Source organism: Tiliqua scincoides, chromosome 4 (genome assembly GCF_035046505.1).
Source record: "Tiliqua scincoides isolate rTilSci1 chromosome 4, rTilSci1.hap2, whole genome shotgun sequence".
NCBI lineage: Eukaryota > Metazoa > Chordata > Lepidosauria > Squamata > Scincidae > Tiliqua > Tiliqua scincoides.
In genome coordinates this window covers 202,080,599-202,100,838 of record NC_089824.1, presented here as the reverse complement: position 1 = coordinate 202,100,838, position 20,240 = coordinate 202,080,599, and the positions used below count along the sequence as shown (strand labels likewise).

Sequence of the window (20,240 nt, the reverse complement as noted above, 5' to 3'; positions counted from 1 at the left end):
AAAGTACAGTTTTTCCTGTATCTGAAAAAAAACAAACCACCTTTCCCTCCAGAAAGTTCAAGATAGTAAAGGATGATTGAGAAGGATTGCATTCTTTTGTGCTCTGCCATTTCAGTATGGCAAATAAGAATAAGGTTTAAGAAAGGTCATTTCGATCCAGGAAGGACAACGTGACGCTCCTCTAGTCAGTGATATGGATTTCAAAGGAAATGGTCTTGCCTGTGGAGTCTATAGCACAGTTCACATTGTGGGCCAAGATGTCAAGCTTCCATTTCAAAATAACAAAAAATGAAACATTCCATTTCCAGCCTTCCAGGGTGCAAATGTAAGCTTGGAAATGTGGCTGGCTGGCTGTCCTGGGGTTAAGGAGATTTGCTTGTTCATGTTCTTTAATAGTGAGTAAGTGTTTATGGGCATTAATGGCTAGACGATGGTCTCTCTTGAAAGTTTGGCATGAGAATAGCTGATTGAAATTGGAGGAGGTGCCCCTCCAAAAGCAAAGGGGAAGGGCTGATGAGCCTGTGAAGGAAGAAAAGAGCCAGCTAAGATGAGAAGGCAGTCTGGAGGTAAAAAGCAAGGAGAGATGCAGAGCAGAAAGCCCCAAAGAGTGCACGGCAGCCTCTCTCTGGAGATCTGAAGAAAGATAGTGGATCTGCTGCCGATGTAGAGATGCTGCCATTGATGCTCCCCATGTACATTTGTCAATAAATAGAAAAGCACCAGAAGCCTCCAGTGGCCATTCTCCTCCAGGTAGCGCTGCTCCTGACACTTCCCACTCTGGGAAATGGGGAAGGAGCAACAGTATTATTCCTTTGTAAAAGCCACAAGATAAAAGAGGCACAACAGAAGTCACCTTGTAAAGAAATAGCCCAATTGCCTTGAAAAGATGGTGTGTATTCCATTGTCTTTGGCAACGTTGTTTTTCCTGGGTTAATGTTGGAGGTGCACTTCATTCTTGCACTCTGAAAGATTCATGAGCATTTTCTCAAAGAGTTACCAGACTAATATGCAGGCAGGGTTCATTTTTCATTTTTCACTGTGTAGGCTGGTCTTCTCTCTGGGCAGGACAAGATGAAGCATGGAATTCCCCATACTTATTCCCCACATCCCGCTAAATAGAGGCAGAAAATGTGTGTGGTATGACTTCATTTTGCTTCAAGATTTTACACCCCAGCAAGTGAAGCTAATGGTGATCAGGGAAACCTGGCGCATAGTGATATCTTGTCACATGTTTTGTTTCTCTACATGTTGCCCAAGATGTACAGGATAGCCAAGGGCATGTGGGCCATGAGGGGCTACCTCGTCCAGCTCCCTTGTGGCCCTGGAGGGGTATGCCATTTGGGGGCCCAATACAACAGAGCCATAAGGGGGAGAACCAACCACCCACAATCTCCTGCTGCCATCCCCTGCTGCTTGGGCTGTGTGCACCATGGTGGAGGAGGTTCTTTAACAGATAAGCAAGCAGGCAGGCTAGAAGGGAGACTAAGAATTTATTTATTTACATTTTTATACCACCCTTCCTCCAGTGTTCCCTTCCTTTTGTCCTTCCAACAACCCTGTGAGGTAGGTGAGGCTGAGAGAAAGTGACTGGCCCAAGGTCACCCAGGAAGCTTCATGGCTGAGGGGGGGATTTGAACCTGGATTTTCCAGGTCTAAGCCCACCTCCCAAACCACTACACTATTAATTTCCTGTTTCCTGCTTCCTGTTAACATTCACTCTGTCTGTCTACTTGCTTGTCTGTTAAAGTAAGAGATTCAAAATCTTTTTCATTACAATGCACCTTAGTAAGTCCCAGGGATGCAACTGTAACAAATGACCCGGGATTTCCACAGACAAGTCCCTGGAAGAGACTACACGATGACTAGAAGGTGAAAAAATGTCTTGCTGTGACCATGAAAGTCTTTCTTCTTTATTGCATTTACCCCTGAGTTTTTCCTCCAAGCACCTCAGAGAGGATTACAAGCACCCAAATGGTTTCTCATGCAAAAAGCTTACAAGGTTTGATCTCTCAGGCTTCAGCAGCCATACCATATGCGCCATTGCAGGATGACTGTAGCCTTGGGTCCCCTAGAGCACCCATTACATTTTCCGCATTAAAGCCACTCTGGAGACAGTCAGAGCACATTGCATGGGGAAATGGTGAATGCCTCAAGCAGTCCTTGGTCTTCTAAATGAGATTTGGAAAAGGTCAACAGCGATGGCAGCCAAGGTTCACTTGTGCCCAACTGAGATTGCTGAAGAAGCTCTTGACTACAAACGAGTGTATGAAAAACTGAATTCCAGATGGATAATTACATTCTGCTCTCCATAAGTCTTGTTTATCGTGGCAATCAAGGCAGCTATTTTCCATTTCCCTTTCTAGCAACAGCTGTGCTGCAGTGTCGCATTGAGGGCAGCAGTGGGTGGGAACAGCTTGTCAGGGTTGAACAGATGATCCACGTGAATGTATGCAGATGATATATAATTATTTATTTAATGCATCGATACTGTATGTTGCCTTTTTCATTGAAACGTCTGATACTCCACATATTGCATCCAGGGGGCATGACACCACTTTTTTTAATGCCTTTTGGACTTTTACCCCAGTTTCCTTTTGGATTGATTACTGACCCAGAGTCCAGTTAATTTTGTCAGGACTTTGGCATCTCTCAGGCCTTGAATTGTTTTCAGCCAGGATGTGGCTGGGGGCCTTGATGTCCAGGCCCAGTGAATGTAAACAAATGTAACTGCAGCACTGATCAGTAATTAAATGCACCTGTGTAAGGTGGGAGCCATGTGACTCAGGGAGATGCGTGCTGAGGCATGTAGCCCATGGAGGAGTGGTGCACTGCAGTGGCAGCCAATCAGGGCAGGTCACAAGACTGTCACGGGATGATGAGGTCGCCATGTTCCGATTGGCTGGCTCTAGTATATAAGGTGACTGGTACAGACACCAAGTGTGGGCTGATTGTGGTGGATGTTCTAGGTGAAGTGCTGCTGGTTTGTTTTCTGACTCAAACTGCTTATCATGACTGTGCCTTGCTGTATCCCTGACTTCTGGCCCGTTTGACTGACTACTCTTCTGCCTGCTCCTTTTACCAATATATGCTTCTCTACTCAACAAGCCTGTGTCTGTGACTCTGTTTGGGACCGGTTGCTTCCTGTGGTGCCCTTCTACTCTGTTGCTCTGCTGCTGACAAGGAGGCACATTCCACCCTCCTCCGCCAGCCCGACAAATTTTTCCCAATCTTGGGAGACTGGTGAGCTTCAAAGTCCAAAAAGCTGGTGAAAACCAGGTTCATGGTCTTCCAGTCACATGGGGAAGATGAAGATGGGCAACAACTCTGGCCCAAATCCTAACCAACTCTCCCGCACTGACACAGTTGTGCCAATGGAGCATGTGCTGCATCCTGCAGTTGGGTGGTAGTCACGGAAGCCACCTCAAGGTAAGGGAATGTTTGTTCCCTTACCTTGGAGCTGCATTGCCTTTACTTTGGTACTGGAAAGTTGATTAGGATTGTGCTCAGGATGCTGAGGCACCACAGAAGCCTCTAATGTGAGAGGAAGGTTCAAAATAGGTGGGAAAATGGGCAAAATGTAGGGGGAGATCATGGATTTTCACCATAGCGGTCCTCCTGAATCTTCTTTGAAAGGAAGTTCCACATTTGGGGGGGGGGGAGGCACCACAGCCAACCTTTCCAAGCCTCTGTCCTATCCATCTGCCTACTCTTTTTCCTTACTTGGTCTAACTGTACACCAGCTGAAAGCACTGACACTGCTTTTCCTCCTCTTCCCTCCAGTCCCACCATTTTATGAAGGCAGAGGAAGTGTGTGGAGGGTTGAAGAGAGTGGTGGCCTAGACTGTCTGCCAGGAGACACTTTACACCACCAGTCTATTTTGCTCCACACACTTTCCCTTCCACTTTCCTCAGTCTTTTTAAACTGATGGGAGTGGTGCTGGTGGTGGTGGAGGAGAAGGAGCTAAGGTAGGGGAAGGGGTGCACGCACACGGCGATGGGGATGGCAACTTATTGCAGTGCCTTAGGCAGAGATGGAACTTACGCTGGCCCTGAGCACAGCAAGGAATGGGCTAGCAGGTTCTCTCCTCGGGCAGTCACAATTTGCTACACAAAGAACGCACAACAGTTGAAGAACATAACACAGAAATCAATTTTAAAATACATATGAAGCTGACCTATAACTGCGTCAGACCTGTCACTATCATATATTGCTGAGATCCCTGGTTTGAAACACTTTATACCTTAGTGCAGTGTTTCTCAAACTGTGGGTCGGGACCCACCGGATGGGTCGTGAGCCAATTTCAGGTGGGTCCCCATTCATTTTAATATTTTATTTTTAATATATTAGACTTGTTGCTGCCATGGTATGTGACTGCATTTGGGGAAATGTTACAGACCTGTACTTCTAAGAGGCTACTATGTATATTCTTTTAACAACGATAGTAAATGGGACTTAATCCTGGATAGGATTGCAGCCTAGGATTGTTAAAAAAATTCCTGCTTGATGATGTCACTTCCGGTCATGACATCACTTCCAGTGGGTCCTGACAGATTCTCACTCTAAAAAGTGGGTCCCAGTGCTAAATGTGTGAGAACCACTGCCTTAGTGGAGAGTGACGCTAAAGAGAGCAGGGTGCTTTGCAGTCTTGCTTTGCAAGTCTCAGATGTGTTTGCATTTCATGGCAGAAACAAGCCAAAGAGCCTTCTGCAGTCTGCACCCTTCCAGCCAGTCAGATGTGCTTTGTTACAGGATGTTTGTCATTAGAGCTCAGTTCCATTTGCTGTCTCCAGACTACAAATACTGCAGTAATATAGACTTCCCTTCCCCACAGGTTTTTAAATGTTAAATATCACAGGGTGTAACGGTTCTGAAGTGCTCTGCTTGCTGAGAGGCCTATAGAAAAATGCCAAGCAGTGTCATTTTTTGACATAATGGTGAATTCCATAGGAATGATAGGCATTTCTGCTAACTGGGCAAAGACACACTTTTAAAAGTGGTGCGTCTGTTATATTTAGCGGAGAGAGAGAGAGAGAGAGCAACTGTCCCTCTTTACCTCAGCAAAGAGGTGGTACTTCAGCACCTCAGCTAAGAGAGGTCTTTGCCAGTGGCTATATGTGGGTGTTTCTCCTGTATCTCTTTTGGATGTAAGCCCTTCAGGGATGAGCAAACATCTTTTCACTTATTTATTTTGCTATGTAAACTATTCTGTGAACTTTGGGGTGGTGGTGGAGGAAAGTAATATATAAACATTCATCATCACCACCACCACCACCATCATCATCATGCTTCCTGGTCACGGAATTGGATAATATTTCAGAATTATGTCAGGAGTTTTGGCATCCCCTTATGCAAAACAGCCTTTCCATTAGGCCATTTTCATCCTTTTCCATCTCATGGCACACTGACAAGGTACTGAAATTGTCAAGGCACACCATCAGTTTTTGACAACTGACAAGGCACACCATGCTGTTGGTGGGGGGGCTCACATCCCCCAATAGCCCTACTAATAAATGGCCCTCCCCTAAACTCTCGTGGCACACCCGTAGACCATTCGCGGCACACCACTGTGCCATAGCACAGTGGTTGAAAATGACTGCATTAGGCTCGGATTGTTGATGGAAGTCGGATAATGGGATATGATGAGCAACTGACTGTTCCAGGCACCTGCAGTGCAAGTCAAACTCTCCTGATATTGAAGGCTGATGCCCATTTTTGTCTGACGGGATGCATGCAGAAAGAGCAGAAGAACAGTAGCATATAATTGCTGTTGCATCATAGGACTGGCTGAAGCTGGCTGGCACTCAGCCTGGACTAGTGTTACCTGCTGCCTAAGGACCGTATTTCCAGCAGAGGGCTCCACCACCCAGACTGTATAACTGCTGCCAACATTGGCAAGATCCACTGTCTTCTAGCCAGGAGTTATTTTACAGCCTCTCTGCACTCCCTTGCAGCAGCTGGTATTTCTGGACTGGAATCTCTCTTGCGTATTAACCATGGAATCTTATCCTTCTCATATCATCTCACAGTGATCAGCTGGGTCAGGGAGTGGGAGGGTTGAGAGTGCCATGTTCCTTCATCCGCCATCTCAGTCCAAATGTCTGAAGTCTACTGTTCAACCAGGAAAGGCTGCAAATATGGACACCTCCTGCTTGTCCGAGGCAGCTGCATGTCTCTGCCATCCCTTCACCTCCTAGATACCTCCTACTCAAAGTCTTCTATGGAAATTACTATTCTGCAATTTTATTTATTTATTTGAGAGGTTTAAATCCCCACCTTTCCTATGCCTAAACAAATGCCCAAGCAAATGCTCAAGCAAATTACAAAGCTCTACAGTAGAGTACAGTTTACTACAATCTATGGGCAGCTCATAGAAACCTTTTCTTCCAGATGGAATCTTTTACAGCGTGGTCATAAAAACATAAGAAGAGCCCTGCTGGATGAGGTCATAGGCCCATCTAGTCTAGCTTCCTGAATCTCACAGTGGCCCACCAAATGCCCCAGAGAGCACACAAGACAACAAGAGACCTGCATCCTGGTGCCCTCCCTTGCATCTGGCATTCTGACATAGCCCATTTCTAAAATCAGGAGGTTGCACATACCCATCATGGCTTGTAACCCATAATGGAGTTTTCCTCCAGAAACTTGTCCAATCCCCTTTTAAAGGCATCCAGGCCAGATGCCGTCACCACATCCTGTGGCAAGGAGATCCACAGACCAACCACACGCTGAGAAAAGAAATATTTTCTTTTGTCTGTCCTAACTCTCCCAACACTCAATTTTAGTGGATGTCCCCTGGTTCTGGTGTTGTGTGAGAGGGTAAAGAGCATCTCTCTATCCACTCTGTCCATCCCCTGTATAATTTTGTATGTCTCAATCATGTCCCTCCTCAGGCGCCTCTTTTCTAGACTGAAGAGGCCCGAACGCCATAGACTTTTCTCATAAGGAAGGTGCCCCAGCCCAGTAATCATCTTAGTCGCTCTCTTTTGCACCTTTTCCATTTCCACTATGTCCTTTTTGAGATGTGGTGACCAGAACTGGACACAATACTCCAGGTGTGGCCTTACCATTGAAGTACAATGGCATTATAATATTAGCCGTTCTGTTCTCAATACCTTTTCTAATGATCCCAAGCATAGAATTGGCCTTCTTTACTGCTGCCGCACATTGGGTTGACACTTTCATTGAGCTGTCCACTACCACCCCAAGATCCCTCTCCTGATCTGTCACAGACAGCTCAGAACCCATGTGAAGTTTTGATTTTTTGCCCCAATGTGCTTGACTTTACACTTACTTACATTGAAACGCATCTGCCATTTTGCTGCCCATTCTGTCTGTTTGGAGAGATCCTTCTGGAGCTCCTCACCATCGCTTCTGGTCTTCACCACCCAGAAAAGCTTGGTGTCTGCAAACTTAGCCATCTAGCATCTGGGTATGCCTCCCGAGCTTCCCACAGGAGCAGTTTCAGGTCGGCCAAGCTGTAAACAGTGACTCCTACTGGCTCTGTTGTCTTCTGATATCAGCTTTCAGTCTCCCATTCAAAATTCAACCAGGACCTTTCCTGCTTTCTTCCAGCAGCCTTCCACTCAACCACCAGACCATGCATGCTATCTCTATTCAAGTGCTTCTCTCTGCTTGGAAGATGGCTCAAAGTAATGACCAGCTGGGCAAGACTGATGTTTTCTGTTTATTTAGCATTCATTTTAATGAATGACCACACACAATTTAAAACTCACATGCCTGTACATCTTAGCCCCCCTCTTCCTCTGAGGCTTTGATCATTGATGGGAGGGGGGGAATCAGAAAATGGGCTATGACCAGCAGTTGGGTCTTCCAGGCACATGGAATGTGAGTTGCATCCATTCTGTTTTGTCAGGGAGACCATCTGCAGAGAACGAAAAAGCTGCAGCGTAGACTTTGACTTTGCACCATAAGAATCCCCATACCCCATTTTTATTTGGAGGAGCTTAGACCACCATTCATATCGTTCCCATATGCAATATGCATTTATCCCATATGCATTTATTTCCTTCCCAGATCGCTTTGAGGATCTGATCTCATTAGCTTCCGCAGGGGCATTCCCAGTGAATCTGAAGAAGAGTGGTAGTGGGGGATGGAGGACCTAGAGCCAAGGTAAGAAGAAGGAGTGGTGGGTCTCTGCTTCATCTCCTGCTTGCCTGCCTGAACTTTTCACTGGTTGGGCAAGAAGGAGGAGGAATGATCCTGTGCTGAAAGCTTGTGGAAGCAGGTGATCAAACCAGGATTGTGTGCTGATTCTTCCTGCAGTGCTGCCACCACAATTGCTCATCACAGTGCTGCTGGTGAAAGAGGTGAGCTGCCACTGTCCTGGCTCTCCTTTTGCTTACTCTTAGTGAGTGAGAAGAGGATTGGAGTTCTGACTGAGACAGCTGCATGGGCACCAGGCCAGCCAGAAGGTGGGGATATGCATTTGCAGGGGGCAGGGTACCCCTTGTTGGTTTGCTGATCCTCTCCAGCCTGTTGCTCAAAGTGGCTGCTTCAGTCAGCCTCATTGTTGGACTGGCTCTGAGCTTCAGCATTAAGACTGCATCATGTGCCTTCAGGCCACACATGCATACTGTAATGGAAGATCAGAAGATCATCAGGTGGATGATGTGGCGTTGACAGCGATTCCACGTTTTAACAGCTGTTTGACAGCTCTGGGAAGGGCAGGGCTGGCTCCACAGCTGTAATCAATCAAGGCCAATGGAGACCTGGATGGACACCTGAGCTTCATTTGACCTTGATGGGACTTTGAATGAGCTAAGGAGGTAGCTCACAGCTGAGCTGCATTTGGACATAATGGGACATACAAGGATAAAACACAGGTTCAGAAGGAGCAAAGCTACCCTGACCAAGAGCTATCGTGACCCAGAGGGAGATGTTACCTGACCAAACAGAGCTACCTGACCCAGACCTACAGGAGAAGGGGACTGCCAGGACTTGGCTGGAGGACACAGAAGAAAGGATTGCCAGGATCCTGCTGGAGGAGACACTGCTGGAGAGGAGGGACTTTGCTTCAGAAGACTGGACTGTGCTTTGGAGATTAGACTGTGGACTTGAACTGGAGGCTTTGGACCTTTACCCACTGAGTTAAGTGGAGTTTTGGGGAGGGAAAGCCTCTGGACAAGAGGACTTGCAGGGAGTGTGTGTGTTTGTAGCAATAAATTCTTGTTAGTTGCTCAACTGATAAGGAGTTCTGTTCATTTCTTTGCACACCACAGCTGTTCTTGGAAAAGGAGGATTAACATCCTCCTTTTCCAAGAACAGCTGTGGTGTGCAAAGAAATTCATACAAAAGAAATGCACACCAAAGAAATTCTTTGGCAAAGAAATTAGCCAAAAAGTGGGTACTAGAAGGGAGTTGGAATATTTGGATGGGACAAATTGGCATAGGTGGCAAGATAGGGAAAATCAGACAAGACACATACAGATTTGCAGGATGATTTTCTTTCCATGCACAAAAGGTGACAGGAATCCTGGATTTATTGACATTAATGCTGGATTCGTATAAGGGAACAGAACTTTCCATTGCCACATGGAGGGGTGCTTCCAGGGGCCCTCAGCAAATTTTTTCTTAACTGGGTTAGTCCTGAAAGAGTCATTCTGCTGCCCCCACATAAAGGGACAAGCAGTGGGCCCTTCACCTGGGCAGTGGTCCTTGGCAACTGCACAATGATCCTTGATGTGAGGTCTGGCACACAGTGTGTTAGCTTATGGGTACCTGGTTGAAAGCTTCTCATTTTGATGTGTTACTCTGATTTTCCTAAATGGCAAGTAATTAGACAAATGAAGGTTGACCTAGTATACTGGGCTGCTACTGGCACCATTAAAAAAAATAAATTAAAGCTGTTTCAGAAAGGTTGCTTAACACACTTCCATTGTATTGGACCCAGGCAACTGTTAACATCAGAATGAAACTACAAACCATTTTTATAATAGTATTTCAGATGTCTGGAAGTGTGTGGGTCTGCTCAGGTTCTTGAATGGCTTCATCAGCATTGGTAGGATAGGATCCCTTAGAAAGTTGAGAGGAAGGGTGAATAGATAATGCTTGGGTAAACTGTCACCAGTAGTGTATCAAGGGTAGGGTGGGGGATGGACCACCCCAAGTGTCAATCAGTCTGGGGTGTCAAATGTGTCATTGAGCAGCCGCTAGACCTGGATTTCCCAAGGGTTCTCAAAGGCCAGGTCTACTCTTAGCTTTGAGAGACTGGTAGACATGACCACCACCCAGGGATTTTTCACTTTGAATGGCTTGTAGCACTCGCTTCCACCAACAGATCTTGAAGCAGAAGCCAGGTCCCCCTATGGTTTTGAGCGCATGCCCTGGGTGTTAGGCAGTGATGTCATCATTATTTGTCATCATTCATCTGTGGGTCACCCTCCCTAAATTTCCCTTCTCAACAGAATAGCACTAAGGAAATGGCTCTCTCAATGCAGAGCAAAGCACTTTTGTGACATCTGCAGTCAACAGATTGAGCCTCCTCAAACTGCATGGATGAAAATTCCAAGGTTTAAGCTAGGTCATCCTGCCAATTTCAAACATTCCCACCTTCTCACTTGTTGCCATAATCAGCAAATGCAGAACAAGCTTACTCACAAAATGGTTAAAATCCAAATCTCTTGGGGCATGAACCTACCAAAGAGAAGCACTTTTATGTCCTGTTGATTTCAGTAGGAGAGATTTTATCCTAAATTGTTCCATTAAAATCTATGGGATTTCAGAGTACTTGACTGGATTGTACCCTGGTTTGTAATTGTCACCCTGTCAGTTTCAGCAACATCAAGGCTAGTAAAATGAAACTTCAAAAGCAGAATGTCACAGATGAATCCACCGCCTCCCTCCATTTTATTTAAACATTCACAGGTGGTAACATGAGCAAAATAACTTTTATTATTGCACATAATCCAGCAGAACTGATGGAAATTTCTGAACAATATTACACAAATTACACAGGCCTACAAAACTGAGGGTCAGAAGAGTTTTTCCCAAACTTTATGGTGGTTTGATATGAATTTGGGATGCCGATTCCAAAAATGGCATCCATTTTGCCCTATCAAGTCTAGTTTTGGAGACATGGCATAGCCTCATTAGTGAATGGTTCAAGCAGCTTCCTCATGAGGAAGCCATGGTGTAGGCTTGCTCATGAGGAAGCTGCTTGAACCATTCACTAAAGAGGCTATGCCGTGTCTCCAAAACTAGACGTGATAGGGCAAAACAGATGCCATTTTTGGAATTGGCACTCCAAATATACCCAGGAATTGGTGTAATGTTTAGGGAAGCAAAATGTGTGTTGGCCTGTGTTACCATTTTTTTGTTCAAATTTTTGATTAAGGTATGTCGCTGGTTGAGATAAAATGCATTAGTAGTTTTGTAAGACCTGAAAAATGTAACAGATTCCTATTGCTGAAGGTGCGCAAAATTGAGGTAAACCTGTTCCTGCTTGCCCTTGGAAATAAAAACCCTCAAGGCTTGTGCACACATTTGCTCTGATCCAGCAGTTCCTTGGGGTCACAGACAGGTGCTGCCCACATGCAGCTGTCCCACTGCCAAATCTTTCCCATTTACTTTAAAGGAATGGACTTTTACAGACTTACAATAAATGATGACTCCTCCATTGCAGCTCACAAGTATAGAAACTCCATGTGCATTGATGCCCACACAGGCCTTGTGATTCAAATGTTATGCTTGTCAATTATTTATTTTTACTGCTGTGTGCAAAAATTCATCCTAGGAACTGGGGCAAGGAGGTTAGAAAAAATACCTTTTAAGGAATACTAAAGGCTGAGGTTCTCCAGAAAGAGATGGCAAAAGACACAAAAGTGCTTCAGAGCTATAAGTCACAGGGGGCCCATTCCTGACTACTGAATTACTCATAGCTACTTCTTGGAGGTAGGCTTGTGGCTACCTGCATGTAAACACCATAGTTATATAGCTTGGAGTGACCAAGAGACAACCCTAAGGATTTCCAATTCTCTCTCTTTTTTGAGAGAGTTATATATATAAATATATATTATACATACTACATATATGGCTAGGATCCAAAGAACAGTCAAATCAATACTGCATACCACTGGGAGATTTGCGGTTCAATCCTAACAACATGCATCCCATCAGTGCATGATGTTGCAAAAGCACCATAAAGCACTTTGTGACAGTACAAAGCCCAGGCACACTGGCGGGAGGGTGCACCATAACCAAACCCCTTTCCTTGGCCTGATTCACCTGCATGGATCAACACAGACTTGCACCGCTGATATTGCAGACACAGGTCCAAGTTGACCAGTTGCAGCTTCTGGGACTTACCGCAGGACAAGTGGACAGATATCCTCTTACCCCAAAGTGACCTCAAATAGCTAAAATTACCTTGTGGGATGCAGTGTAACCCACACAGGAATTTCCATTGAATTGGGCTGTCTGACTCATCTGTTTTATTACATGGAGAACTGCATTTGAAAGTGAAGCATTGCCAAAAAAATCATTTCCTCATTTGGCATGGAGTAGCCACTGTTAAAAAGGGGGAAGTGCCAAAATATTCCCCTGGAGAACACTCAAGCTCTTGGGGAACTCCCAAAGAACACTCTGGATCCCAGCCTACATATTGATATATGCTACATTGAGCAAATCTACTTACTTTTCTCATCAGACTGCAAGAAAGAAAGCACAACAATGAGAACACATCATATTTATACAAAGTGAGGTGAGGGTGGGGGAAACAAGCTCAGCACTTTTTAAAAGGATCAGATTTTATGCTTCATGATAAATAAAGGCCACTTGGGTGACTCAAAGAAAATTACATGAAGAGATATAAAAGCAACCGAAACAGTACACCTGGCAGCTAGAGTGCCAGAAATCAGGCTGTCAGATTTCAAAAACAATGCAACCTGGTTGTTACAAACATGTTTAGAAGAAGGAAAAGTAATCGTGTAATCCAAGATTTACTAAACTGTTATAGACCCAAGTTATGTGGATATTCTTAAAAACACACTTGCACATTTTTTTCTGAAGACTGTTACAACTAATGTGAGTTCTAAGCAGAGATAATTTATCTCTCTCCCTCCAATTTACAACAGTTTGATTAAAATATAAAAAAGAGCAAAAGGCAAACAATATTTATCACTCCTGCTTTCCAATTTTATCTTCAGCAATTCATGAACTGTAAGTCATCTGATCAAAAAACACAATCCCTGTGTCTACCTGCTGTATGTCTACAGTACTGTATTATTATAAGCCTCTCATAATTTGGTATCAACAACTACAGATTCTCTCTCTTATTTTTTTAACCACTCGTTTTCCAGTCTGTCACTTTCTCATTTTTAACCTGCAGCTTATGTACTAAGGAGTGTTAGTATGCACAGAAATTCACAGTTGGTTTGAAATAAGGTACGTTTTAAAGCTTTTAAAATGGACTCAAAAATCTATGGTGTGCTCAACAAAGAAAGGGAAAAAAACATCCAAGCACACTTAGGGATTGACTTATACATTACATTTTTTTTAGGGTATGGGGATGGTAGTCACATTAGAATATGAATACTCAGAGTAAAGCAAATTGTGCAAATTGCAGCACATGGATTTCACTGTGGGTCTAATTTCCGGGTCACAGGCAACTGCCAGAAGCAAGAGAATACGCTAAGGCACTAATCAGCGTGGACCTCATTCACAGTGGTTGCAATAGGCCATGTCAAGAATGCAGTCTCTGGTTAGCAAATCTGTAAAATTCTACCAAAAAAACAGCACTGAAATTGCTACTAAGCGGTGCTGCAGGGGAGTCTCTTCTGGAGATTGCTTAGGATTTAGACCACTTTTATGCACCCTTGCACTGAGACCCAAGACAAGAGAAGATAGTTTTTCATTTCTTGATGCTGGATTCTCTTGTTTTCTAGAATGGCAGAGAAGGTTTTTGCTCACTTTGGAGTTTGAACTAAAACAGAATGATTTAGCATGATGTAGCAGCGGGGAAAATGGCCTAATTTTTCCTAAGACTGGGTTCATAATGATCTTGGTTTGGGTGGAGAAGTTATATCCACAGCTGTAATCATTATGCTTGGCTCTTGCATGATTTACAGTTCTGGTGTTCTCTGGGAAATCGATGATAGTAAGTCTTCCAGTAAAGCCTGGAGTTTGCGTAGTGGAATTCATGGGAGAGCCTGTTTCATCTGTGCTTCCACAATTACAGATGAATCCTTGTTTCTTCAAAGAGCAGCACAGTCGTTCATCAAAGTTATGAACTGTTTAAGGCATTTCAAGTTCACACCAAAGAAAGAATAAGAAAGGGTTGCAAAATTCAAGGCTTCTTCTTGTTGGACAGAAGAGATCACCCATTGTGGGAGCTAAATGGTTCATCAAAAGAACTCTCTGAAAGTTCATAACCACAATGCAACCACAGGGTTCTAAGCTCCTCCCTCTTTACTTGTTTCTGAATTGGTGGAGTTATATCCCTGATAAGGTCTACATCAGCAGAAATGACTGTTGTGGATAAAAGTCAATAGAAAAAAAACATCAGTGAGAAGCAATGGAAACAGAAGTCATCACTTCAGTTAATGTTTGCCACACTTTAAACACTTTAAGAAAAGGTTTGATGTCTACATTTCCCTAAAAAGAGTTGAAAGTCAATCTTGGGGCTTGTACATACCTACTCATGCGTGCACATACCCCACTACTAAACTAGGGGAGAATCTCCCTTCTCCCATTGTCTCTCTCACCCATCCTCCTTTGTCTTCACATTTTTGACCCCCTCAGTCCCAGTTTACAATTTAATAGGAGTGACAGCAGCCACCAAGGGTGCAATCCGAGGTTGCCCTTGGGCCGGTGCATGTCTCTTGCACCAGCTCAGGAGGGTTGCAAACGTGCCATAAAGCATGTTTGAGCCTCCTCAAGAGTCAGCTGGGCCAGCGCAGGGACGTACACTGGCCCACAGAGGCTGAATCCAGCCTCCACGCAGACTCTGACAGAAAGCCTTGTGTTGGTCGAGCTTGGCCAACGCAAGGCTCTTGGGTGGGCGGGGAGGAGGCATTCCTGGAGAGGGCAGTCCTCGGGGAGGGAGGGTGGGGAGCGGGAGGTGGCGCTGGGACCTGACAGATATACCAGATCCAGGCCCCTGTTCCTGAGCAGCACGGAGCGATTGTAAGCCGCTTCATTCTCCTCAGACTTATGCCACCTCCAGAGGTGACACAAGTCTGAGGAAACCATTGGGGCTGCAATGGTTTACCCAGGGGTAAGGGGAAGAGTTTCCCCTTACTTCTGGCTGAGCCACTTTGGGCCCCAATCTTGCGCTGGATACAGCACAGACATCCTGGCCTGCCTGTTCCAGCACAAGATAGGATTGCACTGCATGTGAAGGAACAGGTAGGCATTCTTCTTCTCCTTCATGTACCTTGAAGAACATGTAAATGACAATGTCACACTATGCAAAGGTTTTGTTCATGGGATTTATTACCTTCCCAAAGAGTTGTTGAGGAAGTGATCTCAACTAACATGCTCTGGAAGGTGAATGCAGGGGATGGAGGGCAGCAGCTTCTACTGCCAAAATATCAACTGGAGTTTACTCTCTCCACTCACTGTTTCTCTTGTCCATTCCCCTTTCTTCTTTCTCTTTCTTTAGCCATGCATGTTCCCTCTCTCTCCACCACACCTCATAAGAACATAAGAACAGCCCCACTGGATCAGGCCATAGGCCCATCTAGTCCAGCTTCCTGTATCTCACAGCGGCCCACCAAATGCCCCAGGGAGCACACCAGATAACAAGAGACCTCATTCTGGTGCCCTCCCCTTGCATCTGGCATTCTGACATCCCTCCGTGAATGACATAGTTAATCTTTTCTCTTGTTCATCTCCTCTCCTCTGTCTTTCTTTCATCCTCTCTCTCTCACTGGTGCTGAAGGTCTCAAACCCAACATCTTCCACCATGCAGCCACACTGACAGAGCTTGCATCGGAATCAATTATTCCTTTCTAACATATTTGAAGCTTTTATTATTCATATGTCCATTTATAAAAGGTTCTACAGTAAAATCTTCATTCACAAACGTGTCAAAACAATAGAGAACTCTTAGTCACTCTCTTACCTTGTCTTAGCATCTCATCATGTGAGAAAATGCACAAATAAGATGGACAGGCCAACATTCAAAAAGATGACCATACAGATTAGTATTGTGTTCGGTCCCTATGGAAGAAACCAAGAGTATAATTAACCACTATTATTATAAAACCCACTGTGATTTAAAACAAAGCTTATACACAGATTAAAAATTCCTCAAAATGTTGGCTGGGGAACCCTTAGGCAAGGGACACTCAGTGATTTCCCCTGTCCTTAACAAGGATGCATCAAGGGTGAGTCCAAGAATTCCCTGTGAAACAAACAATTCTTTGGCATGGTTCTCATAATATGACTTTGAAAGAACCCTCACTGCTTTCACTCCAATCCCTTCAAGGATCAAGCTGAGAAAACAAATAATTCTGAAGGGTGCCACAAGAGCCAATTGTGAACAGTGCCAACTGGCAGGGGTCTGTGATGTTACCAAAAACTGTTCCCAAAAACATCCATTCCCCACTGACCAATCCACAGAGCAGTTTTCCACTTGTAAAAGAACACCACCTATTTCACAATGAAGAAGATATATTGTAAAAGGTTGAACAGCCCACCTCAGGCATAAAGAGATGGGCAATAAGGATAGCAGAGTGGCATTCAATTCATAGATATGCACATGTGTTATTTTAATTGCAAAGCCAGGACCAGCCCAGGAATGACCCACTGTGAATGCTCTTTTAAAAATCACATATTTTTCACCTTAAGAACAGCCACTAAACTGGTTTCACATTCATGTACAAGTTCAGAAGTAACTGGATTCTTTCTTACTGACAAGAGTTTTATACAGCAATTTGATTTTTTTTTTAAACCAAAGTTCCCAAAAATGCTCATGGCAACGTTCAACAAACATCCAGGAACACTCAGATTCGAAGTACTGTTCACCAATAAAGTTAGCAGCTTAAAACAAAAGACTACATGCCTTTTAATGTGCTGTTTACTAGAAGTATAAATGGGTTGTAAAGCTATAAAAAAACACTTATCTTAAAACACCAAGTTCTCACCATACAGCAGAATTTATAGCTAAAAGCCTGCCCTAACACTGTACCCAGCTAACTTTGTTTGTTTGGTGGGGAGAGAGAGATACTCAAAACTCACTAACAGCCCAATCCTAAACTCTGCTGGAATGAGGAGGCCAGCTGGCCTGCCCCGTATCCAACACATGGTTGGGGCTGGTTGCGGTTCAGCCTGGGCAAGGGGAATTCATTCCACTTACCCTGGGTAACACTGCAGCAGGCCCAATGGGACTACTCAGATCTGCGCCATCTTTAGTGTCTATTTTGTACACCAGTACACCTCTATCGTCTACTAACAATAGAGGAATTTTGGTGGCATTCGAAGTCATAAAACAAAACATGAGCTTTTAATGGAATCAGAACAGAAAAGCACAGAGTTGTGGGAGAAAGGCTGAGGGCCAATTGGTTTGCCTTATAGATTGTTTGCCCTTTTGTTTTTTGTGACTGTGCTGTGTGAGACTAAGGGCCCGGTCTTATCTAACTTTCCAACATGCAGGCACAATGCAGTCCCAAAGTAAGAGAACAAAATTCCCTTATAATGGGAATGTCTATGACTGCCCCCTCATCTCTGCCTAAAAAAAAAAAAAAGATGCAGATCTGAACAGCCCAGAGATGCTTCAGGCTACCCAGGACTGGGGTTAGGATCCAGCACAAGGGCTGGATCCTGGTCCCACCCCTATCTCAGCAACAGCCCAACCACAGGCCTGCATGTTGCCAGCCCTCTCCATGCCCCGGAATGCCTTCCACCCTCCACCCTCCCTCCTCAAGCTGGTCTGCCTTGGCCAGCGCGGCCTTACCCTTCTGCCAGTGTGTGGGGCCTCACGTCATCCTCCCTCCTCGAACAGTGGCACAAAAGTGCTCTACGGCACTTTCATGACACCTCTGGGCTGGCACAAGGGACTTGCGCCTGCCCAGCCGAGGGTTGGGATTGCTATTAACACTTATTTAGTATTAGTTTTTGCCTGTCTGTAATTCACTGGTTTAAGGTGAAAGTACACTACAATTGCTCAGTACACTACAAAAGTATTTGGTGGTGCATGCAACAAATGTAAAATTCAATCCACAATGAAACCCAGCTGTTTGGAAAAGATGCCTTCTATCACAACAGAGTTCCGGTGTAGTTTCCCAGATCAGGTGTGCAAATGCTGTGCATGCATGCATTGCCTCATATATATTTGCACATGCAATGATGTGATGCTTCATCAGGAAAATGAAAAACTTTGGGGGCAGCTGCTTAATTATTATTTCCTCACCCCCCCCCTCCACCATGCAACATCACCTCTTCATGCTCTTCCACCTCTTGTGCTGCTGCTTCAGCTGGAGGAGCTTTTTTCACCACAGCCTTGGGCTCAATTTTGGCCACCACCTTCGTCTCAGCCTTCTTCTCCACTGGGGCTTCTGTTTTCTCTTCCATCTTGTGTTCTGGTGGAGGATGCTGCTTGGGCTCCAGCTTGGGTTCTGGTTTGAGCATTTTTTTCTCTTCAGGAACTGGCTCATGCAAAGAGACAGGTGTACCTCCCCGCTTTTGGTGCTCGGGTTTGTGTTCAACAGTCTTCACGTCGGCTTTTGACTCTGGGGAACTTGGTTTGGCAGGTGATTTTGAGTCAGGGAATGATTCTTCCTCGAGGTTCAGTGGGGGAGTAACTGGGGAGGTCCTCACAGCATAACTGTGATAGCCTTGAAATAATGCCACATCCCCTTCCTGGTTTATCCTCTGAAGGGGTTTGATCTCCATCTGTTCGGCTCCAGTCCTCACATGAGTATGCCGGCTTGGGCTCCGGGACCCTGGTCGGCTGTTACCTGCTGACTTCTCTGCTGGTGCCACCAATGCATTAGAAGGTGTGTTGGGCCTGTTTCCTGTATGGCTCCCCTCTTTGCTGTCATCTCCATTCCAACTCCCAGGGCTGAGAAAACCATCTTTCTGAGAACTCTGCTTAGCGCGCTTCGCCTCTGGTGGCGTTCCAGCTGGTGATGGAGTTCGAGCTGAACTTTCTTTCGGTTCAGTGGAATCCTGCTCATCAACCTGAGGGCTTTCTGGAGGTGTTGGTGGAGGTGGCTCTTTCACAGGTGGTGCCTCTTCTACTGTATTCTCCTCATTCTCCATGAACTCCTGGAGTAGCCTCCTCTTCAAATATTCAGGACCTAGAGGGAACAAAAAGAGGCATGCAGGAACAAGAGCGGAGTTTTGGTGGTGTTTGAAGTCATAAAACATGGAAAAGCACAAAGTTGTAGGGGAAAGACTGAGGGCCTATGGATTTGCTTTACAGACTGTTCTCTCTTTTGTTTTGTGTGAATGTGTTGTGTGAGACTAACAGCCCAATCTTAACTTGCGCTGGAAACAGGCAGGTTGCTGTGCCTGGCTGTATCCAGCACAAGTTTGGGGCAAAAAGCAGAGCAAGCTCTAGGCAAGGGAAATTGCTTCCCCATACTCCGTGACGTGCTGCAGCAGCCCCAAAGGGTCTACTGGGATTTGAGTCACCTCAGGAGGTGGTGCAGATCCATGGAGAACGGAGCAGCCAGAGGCTGCTCCATGCTGCCCAGGAATGGGGTCAGGATCTGGCATAACCACCAGGTCGTGGCCCTGCCTCCTGCTCCCCACCCACCTCTGGAAACGCCCACTGCCCTTCCTCCCCCTGCCCCACACCTCCCTTCCACCTCTTTCCTACCCTCTCCAGATCGAGTTTGGCCAGCTTAACTCACCAGTCCTCTGGGGCCTGCGGCAATGTGGGGTTGCTGGCACATGTCTCTGCACAGCCTAACGCCCTTCAGAGTGACACAAAAGTGCTTTACGGCCCAGCTCCCCCTTAGGATTGCACCCTAAGGGCCTAATCTTATCTAACTTTCCAGCACCAATGCAGTCACAATGCAGTCCTAGGTAAGAGAACAAACACGCCCTTATTTTGGGAATGTCCATGACTGCCCCCCCATCTCTGCCCTCCACAGCAGGATACAGCACAGACTCCATTGGCATGGCTGCAGCGGTGCTGGAAAGTCAGTTGGGATTGGGCTCTTATTCCATCTCTAACTGTTTAAGAAGCAGAAATTATGCTCAGACTTCCAGCACAAGGTACCTTTGAACTCAGCAAGGACTCCAAGGAACAAGGAAAATCACTTCTTTCACT

General features: G+C 45.4%; 1 protein-coding gene across 3 annotated transcripts in view; it reads right to left on the bottom strand.

The window, feature by feature from the left end:
* Positions 1 to 20,240, bottom strand: part of JPH2 (junctophilin 2) — a 113,054-nt gene that overhangs the window by 36,366 nt on the left and 56,448 nt on the right. For 2 of the 3 annotated variants that reach the window (XM_066623741.1, XM_066623742.1), the window contains exons 4-5: positions 18,398 to 19,260; positions 16,083 to 16,180 (exon numbers count right to left, since the gene is read on the bottom strand). In XM_066623741.1, coding sequence (XP_066479838.1) covers positions 16,100 to 16,180; positions 18,398 to 19,260 — 944 coding nt within the window. In that variant the 3' untranslated portion in view covers positions 16,083 to 16,099. Of the gene's footprint in view, positions 1 to 12,689; positions 14,486 to 16,082; positions 16,181 to 18,397; positions 19,261 to 20,240 lie in introns of those variants that run through there. The other variant, XM_066623739.1, reaches the window with a different exon arrangement.